The sequence below is a fragment of the Salarias fasciatus genome, chromosome 7 (genome assembly GCF_902148845.1).
Source record: "Salarias fasciatus chromosome 7, fSalaFa1.1, whole genome shotgun sequence".
NCBI lineage: Eukaryota > Metazoa > Chordata > Actinopteri > Blenniiformes > Blenniidae > Salarias > Salarias fasciatus.
This window is the reverse complement of record NC_043751.1, coordinates 24,191,671-24,202,216: the sequence shown is the minus strand read 5'-3', so window position 1 is coordinate 24,202,216 and position 10,546 is coordinate 24,191,671. Positions and strand designations below refer to the sequence as shown.

The window sequence follows — 10,546 nt, the reverse complement described above, 5'->3', positions numbered from 1 at the left end:
TCTGCTTAATTTATCAATTGATATATTTTTATTATTCAATCTAACATAATTTGATTTGCTTCAGTTGAATTGATTAATTCAGTTTATTGTCATTTAATTGGACTTAATTGGATTTTGAAGGCACTGACATGTTTTCAGTCAGACAAGTTATAGTTTTTCCAGTGTAAATAATTTTGCAAATAATCATGAGAAAATATGAATTTCACGTTTACAAATTTCCTTCCATTGAACTGAATATAATCCATCTTCTAAAATTTATATTCAAATTATATTTAACTTTTCCACGTATGGCTGTACTTTGTAATTTTTCACGTTTCTTTTCTACCCTTTGCTGTTGTAACTCTGCAATTTCCCCCTGCGGGAAAAATAAAGGACTTTCAATTCAATTCCACTCAATTCAAGCTTGCTTTTCAAATAGATAATTTTGAGAATATAGAGATACTTTGAGGAATGTTTTCAATTTACCATATTTCCCACAACATAAGTTCTGGAAGCACTAGATGTCACTGTATAACAGCAGAATACTGCCACAGGAAACCTCAAGAGATCTTCCACAGATCCTGAATCCAAAAGCACCTTGACTGTAGGAGCAATGGATGGATTTGGTTGTAGATAAGTGATAACAACCTACCTTTAAAAGATGTGACAGGCCTGAAAAAAAATCTAATGGAGGAAACTCTGGAAATGTACTAGGACAAAGCTGTAGAACTGTATACAATACTTTATAATAAAAAAAAAGCTCAGAAAGTGCAAAACAATCTGACATCTGCTGACATTATGCAAATGTCTTGTTAATGCAGGGATCTTTAAAGTTTTTAATCCCCAAATTTGACCAGCTCAGGATGCCATTGTCTGCTACAAAAGGAGGAAAAATATGATTTGCAGCTGCTGGAAAATCAACAAATATGGGTATTTGTCCTTCTTCTTGGCACATTTTTAGCAGATGTGACTTAAAATCTGGGAAATGCTCCCATCACATCTTCAACAAGCCTCTTTCTCACTCATTCACAAAGACATTTCTGATCCCCAACACTGTTAGTTTACAGATATTGTATTTATCGTGGCATTCCTGGTCATTTGGATTATCTCAAGGCTTCTAATCTTATAATGAAACATAGACACTTTTTTTTTTTTTTACATTACAAGCATTCAAAATAAGCTATATAGTCAGCCATGACAATACATTGTTAATCTATTATTGTGATATCGACAAGCATGCTGTACGTATCACAAAAGGCTGGTTAACTATTTCTGTGTATTCATGGGCTACAAATTCAAAATCACTAAGCTTCAATTTGAAACCTCAGATATTTCACAAATATTGAGTTTAAAGCTACAGACACACAATGGAAAAAAATGAGCTGACATTACTGGACACACCGCTGAATCGCTGATAGTTTTTCATTTAAAAGAAAAAAAGGGCACAAACAGTTTAACACTGAAATCTCTTTTATTTCTGTTATGTACAGGAGGAAAAAAAAAACCTTTTCACAATGAACAGAAGAATAAAAAATAAAATGACATCTGGTGTGTGTGGCCTCGGGTTCATGATTCGGGCTGTCTCAGGTCCGATGTCTCGTTAAAGCCTTAAAAAATGTGTTTCTCTGGTAGATATGTGATTACTGCGTCTGTGCTGTTTGGGTTTTTGGTGCTGTTGATCTGAAGCGGGGAGGAGAGCTGTGGAGGGAGTGTGTGTGCCATCCTCTCTCTCTCTCTCTCACACACACACACACACAGTTTATATGCTTATACACAGCGAAATTATCACACACACACACACACACACACACACACACACACACACACACACACACACACACACACACACACACACACACACACACACACTCTGTTTTCAGGTGACACATGATTTCTCAGCCCTGTGATTAACGAATGCTGCTTTATGTTAAAAATGATTTAAGAGTCACTCCTGCCCGAAGCCCTCCGTCTCCTCGATGGCGAACATCAGCTTCTCCCGGAGCTGCTCCAGACTCCTGTAGGGGGGCAGGTCCAGACGGTTGAAGCTGTGGAGCACAGAGGAGAGACGTTACAGCGCCACCCGGTGGCGCTATTGTTCCACCGAGCTGATTATAATTTACAGTCAGAAGGGAATAAGCTTTAAGAGATTCAGGCCCTGTACTGTCAACTCTAAAACTACCAAGTCCAGGAGAATAAGGACCGGGAGTCATGGCACTCTGGAGGAGACCACTGTTGTTGTTTTCCATCTACTGGGCATGTACAGTACCAAAGTTTCAGAAATGTTGTGTTTTATTCCCTGTTTCCATGGAGATGGAGAAGCACATTTTCAAAAAAGTTGCATTTTCAGTGGCTCAGAGCAATGTCGAGGTGTGAACAGACACTCAAAAAACAACAAAAGTTTTCTACTTTCACTTGAAAACATGGTGTAAAATGGGGCGTTAATCTCTTGAGCTGGATCTCTGATCAATCCTGAGACTCCAGCAGCTACTTGCTCTTCCTCAATGCTCTTTGAGCATCAGACAGGCCCCCTCTCTGTCCATTTTCAAGAAAAATCTTAAGACACATTTTTACTCTTTGGCTTTTAACCCAGTTATGAGGCTTTGTTCCTGTTTTAGTGTCAGCATTTCATTGTTCTGTTTTCTTTTATTGTATTTATATTTGTTTTTAGATTTTCTTGCCCATGCGTAGCACTTTGTTGCCATAATGGTTGTTTTAAAGTGCTTTATAAATGAAGTTGAGTTGAGTTCCTCATCTGAGCTCTTCCCAGAACCTTCATCTCTCTAGAAAATTCTTCTGATTGGACATCAAAGCAAGCAAACAGCCTTTCTTTTTTTACCATGTGTGGCTTCTTGGAAGCCAAGTCTCCTTCCCCACTTTGTCTATGCAGAACTTCTGGGGACCGTTACTTCCTGCAGGGACCAAAAACAAACTGTTACACTTCCACACAATTCACATTCATCACACAAAGTATTTAGGTTTTATTCTTGACCTTAACATTGTGCCGCAATGCTGAAATCCTGCAAGATTTATTAAACTGTGTGTGTGTGTGTGTGTGTGTACCTATGAGCTCAGCGAAGCCTCCCACAGGCAGTCGGCAGGTTCCCGTCACAAACTGAAGCAGACGGATTCTCTTCTCGTTGTCCATCTCCTTCACGACCTGCAGGGACGTCAGAGCGTCAGTCTGAGGAGAACTCGAGTGGTTCGGCTCCATCAGGGCCGAACGTGTTCTGCTTCTCTAGAGCCGAACGTGTTCTACAACCAGACAGCCGTACCTGCCAGAACCAGTGGATCTGCTTGCTGTTCTTGGTGTAATGTCTGTAGATGGTGTTCTTCTGCCAGTCGGCCAAATCGATCTCCTGCATCCCACAGAGCATCAGCTGCAGAGGACACACACACACACACACACACACACACACACACACACACACACACACACACACACACACACACACACACACACACACACACACACACACACACACACACACACACACACACAGAGATATATTTCAATCTGTTCACCTCCATGTGCTCATATTCTCTTCATAAGAGAGGAGGAATCTTTCCCAGAGCAATCCCACATCCTGACACCAGGCGGCGCTGCTACAGCTCAGTGAGAGGAGGTGGTGAGGCTGCTCCTCTTTATCTGAGCTTACAGAGGAGTTCACAGATGTTCTCCAGGTGTGAGGAGCAGAAATGTTGTGTGTTCGAGCTTGCTGTGCCTCCTGAGCTGTGTTTGTTTATTTAACCATGTGAAGAACTCTGAAGCTCCCGCTGACCTCCAGCTCCTTCTCGTCGAAGTATCGGAGCCACTCCAGAGGAACCACCTCGTTGAACCCGTCCAGGAAGGCTTTGGTCTGCTCCTCCACGCCGCGGGTGAACCTCCAGTCCGTCAGCAGGCTGGAGGAACAATCACAGCCTTTAGAATGTCTCACTTCTCTGTCGTCTGGTTGGGTTGGGTCTGCCTGAGCTGATCGTACCTGATGTACTCCTCCTTGTTCTCCTCGGTGACCAGCTCGTTCTCCCCGTCGTCCTTCAGCTGGTGGGTGGAGACCTTTCCCAGGATCTCCATGTCCTGAGCGAAGTACAGCTCCACCCCACACTCCTCCAGGTTGTTCTCCCTGAAACACAGCAGGTTTCGTCTTTACGGGTGACAGCAGAGGTTTGGTTTGTAGGTGGAGACGATCACCGGGTGGAACGACTCCCTGAAGCTCGAACTAAACGATACGCCCACAGGAAGAATGTCTGTCTAAAGGAACGCTAACAATAATGTGGACTTAACATTTCTTCCTACAGCTTCTTTAAAGGCCTCAGTGCACCATCTGGTGGTACAAACTGGTTTTGCAACAGGCTAGAAAAGCAGCTGATGTCAATATATTTAGCAGCAGAAGTTCAAAAAATGACCTGAAATGACTTCACAAATGTTTCATCTCATCTGGCTGATTGTGTTATGAAAATATTCCATAAATAAAGTTTGTGAATGACGAGAAAACATTTAAATGGATTTGGTGTCTCTGTGGAAGTCTGTGCATCGTGTAGTGGTCAGCTCCGAGGCCTCACAGTGAGTTTATCCCTTGTTGGAGTCCAGGCTGTGAGGCGCTGGCTCGTCAGAGGCGGATGAAGAGGTGCAGCAGGTGGATGAAGCTCCGGCTTTCAGTACTTACTTCACCCACATGATGGAGTTGTAGAACTCGGGGTCGATGGACTCCAGGTCTTTGAGCGTGGGCTTCTTGTCCAGCATCCTCTTATAGAAGGGCAGCGTGAATCCGGTGTCGATGAACTTCCCGTGGTACAGAGCCTGCGGCGAGCATCAGAAGGCATTTTCAAAAACAGAACATGTTCCTTCTGCTCCTGCTGGGATCCTGCCAGCTTCTCCTGGTGTTTAATGGACTTCAGCTGACACATGTTTCAGATTAACTCTCGACAAATTACAAAAAAATCTGAGCGCTGAAGTGTCAGAAATACCTCCAGAGCCAATCACCTTCGCAGGAAACATGAATGAGGCTTTTCTTTCTGGAACGACCGCAGAGCGGATCATTTACAAGAAGAAAAAGCTCGCAGACCGACTTTTCTATAAAACACGTCAGAAAAATGAGTCAACGTCAAAGCTGCTGCTGCTGTGTGAGACTTTCTAAACACAAAGGAGTCACAAACACCTCAGTCCAAACCGTTCTATTACTGTAATTTATGTTAGAATATTGTGTAACACTTCGTTTAACACTCAGTCAGTGAAAAGGATCAGTTTCAGGAATCTTACTCTTTTAAATCTTGTTTTACATGTTTTCAGGATGAATATGATGTAAAAAGATTCTGTAAAATTATCAACGCAGGTGATGTTGAAAAGTTATGAACGTCACATCTTCAATTGAGTGTTTTATGAGCAGCTCGTTTTACTTTATTCTTTATTGTTTGAAGCACATCTTACAGACGAGAGATGTGTGTTAAATCTGAATAAACAGCTTCAAATTGAGTGAATTTCAATTTCCAGAGATATCAGAAGCTGTTTTTAGAGGCTATCAGAGGAAATCTATGACTTTACGAGTGCCTCCAGCTAAAACTGAACATTTCCTGACACTTCACATCTAGCAGATTTTAATTGATTTCTGAGCTGATCCCTGGCTGCTCTCTATGCTACTTGGACATGCATTGTTTTTCTAGTCTTGACGTAGAAATGTGAGGGTTTTTGGACATGTTCTTGTCACTTAAGCGTTTAGGATTCACGTCAAACCGAGTCTCAGTCTTTCCTTCACAGAGAAGCTCTGCCAGATGAAGCAGTAGGCGAGCATCTTTATAAGGCAAGTCAGCAGAGTGCCCTCTGTGGCTAAAAATAGGCAGCTGCAGCGGGGCGGGCGCGGCCGTGAGGTCATCTTGTGGGTGAGGGGTGGGGTGGCAGACCGAGGGTGGGGTGGAGGGTGTGGGGTGGCAGACCGAGGGTGGGGTGGAGGGTGCGGATCCCACAGGGAGGGAGAAGAGACGTTACAGCACACAATGTGTCACACCAAACATGAAAAAAACCTCCCCTGGAAACACCAGCCGAGCGCAGAACAGAGGAGGAAACACAAGACGTGCGGACTTCCAAGACAATCTCTTTTCTGCTCTCCACAGCTCTTCTACAGATATGTGGACACTTAAGTCTGTGCTGATGCCTGACTGCTCTCTACAGTGCAGAAACGGAGTCATTCTCGTACACAACCTTTAAAGCAGGGCTGTCAAACCTTTCAGTTCAGTTTTGGATTGCTTTACGTCAATGGGCCTTCAGCACAGAGTTAGCAGCCAAGTTTTTTTAGTGATTCGTTCTTTTCTGTTCCTGATATCTGTTGAAAAGCTGCAGAAATCACAGATTGGCGTGACACTGCAGCAAGAGCCAAACCGGACTTTCTACCACAAAACCCTGAAAAGTAAAAATTTGGACGGGAAAGCTGCTGACCATGGCGATGAAGCGTCCGATGAAGCGGAAGTAGGTGAGGTGGTCGGGGTTGATGGAGGAGGCTGGGTTGATCTGCAGGCAGTAGTTGTTCTTGCCGGCGTATTCGAACAGGCAGTACATGGGGTTCAGGACCTCGTGGGAGAGCAGGAAGAACCACTCCCTGCAGGGCGATAGGACGCACGGCGTTACTACGTCGACACGGCGGGGACGCACAGCCAGCTGGGTTTCAACAAGTCAACAAGGCGACCGGCTCACAAGGAGGAGGACAAGAGTTTGATTTTCTTTTTCTCAGCTGAGACCAAGTGATCAAAACAGAAAAAAAAAAAAACACCAACAAAAAATGAACAGAACATAAACAGTACATTCATGATAATACAATCAGCATGAGAAGAGGAACAAATCATGATGAAGTAAATATTTCATATCAGCAAGAAAAGATCATAAATATTTCACTCACACATTTATGAACATTGTGTGTGGAATAAATAACATCGGGGCGTAGAAATATGATTAATGGGCTGCAGTCACACAGAGTTCTCATGTGGAAGTTTAGATGGAGTAAGAAAAAAGAGCCAACAAAAGAATAAAACATGATTGTTGACACAAACTGACATTTTTAAACTGATTAAAAAAAATGCTCTGTTTGTTTTAGTCCTAAATGAGAATAAAGTGACTATTTCCAGTTTCTAAACTGTAGGTCCGGAGCAGTGTTGTGGGAAAAAGTCATTGTAAAATAACTAGTTACTGTAACTCCATTACTTCAGTGACTGATTACTCATGTTTGAGTCTGAAAACAAGAGTCGATCTTGTTTAGTGGACCCACTAATCCTGAACATGTCACACTGGAAGTAGCGTTAGCATTAGTCTGTATCCAGTATAGCTGCTGCTAGCATTAGCATGCTGAAGTAGCAGTTAGCTTCTCTTTCTGTCTGCATGTTGGTGGCTTATCTCACATTGGATGGGATCATCCTGTCCCTGATTGAAGTGCGGTTTTGTTTTAATAACTGATTTGACTGTTTAGCACTTTGCGTTGTTTTTCATGAATATGAAATGTGCTCTATAAATAAAGACTGACTCATTTTGTTGCTGCTTCTTCTGATTATCTTTAGGTCATCTTAGACTAAATTATTTTTAAATGTACCTATCAGAAACAGAACAGTCATGACTTAAAGTCACAGCTTTTGAGTTGGACGTTTCTCCTCTGACTGATTTGATTTGCCAAATAAAGCACAAATAATACAAAAACGTGAAGCATGAACATACAACACATCAACAGATTCAAACACATCCTATGCCCACACAGAAATGATATAAAGACAAAACATATGGTACAATAAGGCAGGATTAACCAAATCAAAGACACAAACAGATGCATGTTAGACAGAATGAAGGCCCTCCACCAGCTGCAGCACCAAGCTCTCCCAAAGAGCCCCGGCCCTCCCTCTGCTGAGGGCAAGATGGGTGGGTGGGTGGGTGGGTGTATGGACTGAAGGACGAACTGACGGACGCAGACACCTCCCAACATCCCGTCCGTGGTTCTACCCTGTGGTAGAACAGCATGATGTCACCTACCATAGGGTAAAACCACTGACGTGACACCGGAGACAGAGACACAATGCAAAAAAACCCAAAGAGCAAAGAAAGCCCCGCCAACAGAAAAATAACCACAGATACAGAGAGGGGGGGAGGGGGGCCACGGGGCAGACGCAGGAGATACATGTGATGGGTGGATGGAGGGATGGAGGAGGACAGAGAGAAGACATCGGTATCAGCATTAACAAACACAGTGACAGTATTCATCCGTCCATTCATGTTTCTTAAGAAGCACGCGCAACACGTCATGTCTTTATATCTCTTATGTTGTAATGTAATATGGTTGTTTTAATGTTAAAAGGAAAAAAAAAATCGTACAAAAGTTTGTGTGAACGGTGACATCCAGAGGAGGGATATAAAGCTGGTACAGACATGGAGAAGCAGACGCAAAGCCAAAACACCATCACCGACAATTAAAACTAGCATTTCCACCACGGAAACCATCACAAACACAGAGCAGCTCCACAGAGGTGCGTTTGATTTGTCACCGCTCTCACCTGGCGATGCCGCCGTAGTCCAGCCCCTCCTCTCCTCTCATGATGATGTAGAGTCGGCGGCGGAGGTCGTACGGCTTCACATTCATGATCTGGTCAAGTGTAACTCGATTAAACATCAAATCGCGATGCAACGAAGAGACAAGCAACCAAAATGTAATTTGTGCCCGACCTGCTGAAACGAGTCCTCGAACAGCGTCTGTCTGGACACGGAGATCTTCACATGGCTGGGCAATGCATTGGACTGCAGAGAGAGAGAGAGAGAGAGAGAGAGAGAGAGAGAGAGAGAGAGAGAGAGAGAGAGAGAGAGAGATCACGAAACTGGCTGCAGTCACATTTGTTAGGTAGATTTCGTTTGTTCATGTTACTAATGACGCATCACTTTAGACGAAAGATAAAAATGGAGTTCCACAGGGTTCTGTGTTAGGACCTCTACTTGTCACATTATATCAGAACACACTCCATGAACTTTAATTGTTATATCTGCAGAAAGTCTACACCTCTGACTCTGGTTCTGCAGGTTTCTTCCAGTTAAAAAGGGGTTTCTCCTTTCCAATATCTCGGCTTGCTCATGCTAGTTGGTTTCACTCTAAAAGTTCCTTGAAATTACTGTGTTGTATTTGGTGCAATAGAGCTGAATTTAATTTTTAGCCCTTCCATGTGACACCTGGTTTTTTATGAAACAGTCTTGTTATCGTACACCTTCTGAAGCATTTACACATGTAACATAAAAGAAGAAAGCCTGACTTTTAAAGGTAGAAAAGTCAGAACTCAGCTGTAACTTCCCGCTTTAGTGGTGAGAGATGTTTTTTATTTCCCGTGATGTGGGAGAAGAAAATCTGAAAAACTGCAGATGAGGGATTTTCGGTGGCTTCACACTCACATGGCACAGGAAACGGAACTGGTGGTATTTCCACCTGAAACTGCGATCGTAAGCACCGGGTGATCCACCCTGTCGAGACCTGAGGGAAAGAGGGAGAAAGAGACGAGAGAGAGAGAGAGAGAGAGAGAGAGAGAGAGAGAGAGAGAGAGAGAGAGAGAGAGAGAGAGAGAGAGAGAGAGAGTTTAACGCTACTGATGATTAGAAACAGACACGTCGGCCTGCAGGAGGATTCTGAACTCGAAATTCTCGAACTGAAGGCACAGTTTGGAAGTTAGAGGATGAAGACCTGCAGCTGTGTTAGTGTGAACTCAACTCAACCAAACTCACAGCCACACACAGACACACACACATACTGGAAACATAAAGAGAGACACACTGAGATACACAAAAGACAGTTGAGAGAAAGAGACAAAGAAACACTTTTTACTAGAGAGAAGTCCAATCATCAGGCTTTGGCCTCCAGCACTTCTTCAATTATAATCAGCCCTGTGTTAACTGTGTTCACAAACACACAAAGTGGAAGCAAATCAAATTTAATATATCTGCTGAAACAAGGCAATGCATTCTTTATTGAGAAAATGATTTTATCTGGCAAACGCCTCGATTACGGAGTCTGAAAGCTAACTGCTGAACAGACTGAAATCTGACGCTTTAAATGATGTGCGACAAAGTATTTTAAGTAGGAACGAGCCAAATGCGCTCGGTCAGATCTGGAGTGTTTTCAGTAGCAGAGGAGGACGTAATGAGGGCTCGAGCTGCCAGGCACATCTCAGTGTGGGTTAGGACATGAAGACCACACGCGCACGCACGCACACACGCATGCACGCACACACGAGCAGCGACCACACACGAAAACACAAAAAGCAGAAAAGTGCACACACAAACACAGATGTACATACAGAATGAAGACTCGAAATTCATGCAACTACTGGCAGGAATATAAGCTTGCACACACACACGCACACACACACTGCGGTGAGCTGTGAGACGAGTGCACACTGAGAAAAGAAGCCAGCGGGCTGCAGCCTTCCAGATGCAGAACGGAGGATTTACATGAGTCATTTTGGAGGAGAATCTGACTTTTAGTCCGTTCTCAGTCTCCCATTCATCCCTCCATATTCACCATCTGCTTCCCGTAAATCGCAAAGCCCTGCTAAAGCACTGTTCGGA

At 43.5% G+C, this 10,546-nt stretch overlaps 1 protein-coding gene across 2 annotated transcripts in view; it reads right to left on the bottom strand.

Annotated features, from left to right (window-relative positions):
* Positions 1–1,437: 1,437 nt before the first annotated feature.
* LOC115391246 (NEDD4-like E3 ubiquitin-protein ligase WWP2) overlaps positions 1,438–10,546 on the bottom strand; it is a 51,140-nt gene continuing 42,031 nt past the window's right edge. For both annotated transcript variants that reach the window (XM_030095364.1, XM_030095365.1), the window contains 11 exons: positions 9,377–9,455; positions 8,666–8,737; positions 8,497–8,585; positions 6,407–6,566; positions 4,644–4,777; positions 3,960–4,100; positions 3,759–3,879; positions 3,252–3,356; positions 3,040–3,136; positions 2,816–2,888; positions 1,438–2,024 (listed from right to left, as the gene is read on the bottom strand). In XM_030095364.1, coding sequence (XP_029951224.1) covers positions 1,925–2,024; positions 2,816–2,888; positions 3,040–3,136; positions 3,252–3,356; positions 3,759–3,879; positions 3,960–4,100; positions 4,644–4,777; positions 6,407–6,566; positions 8,497–8,585; positions 8,666–8,737; positions 9,377–9,455 — 1,171 coding nt within the window. In that variant the 3' untranslated portion in view covers positions 1,438–1,924. The remainder of the gene's footprint in view (positions 2,025–2,815; positions 2,889–3,039; positions 3,137–3,251; positions 3,357–3,758; positions 3,880–3,959; positions 4,101–4,643; positions 4,778–6,406; positions 6,567–8,496; positions 8,586–8,665; positions 8,738–9,376; positions 9,456–10,546) is intronic.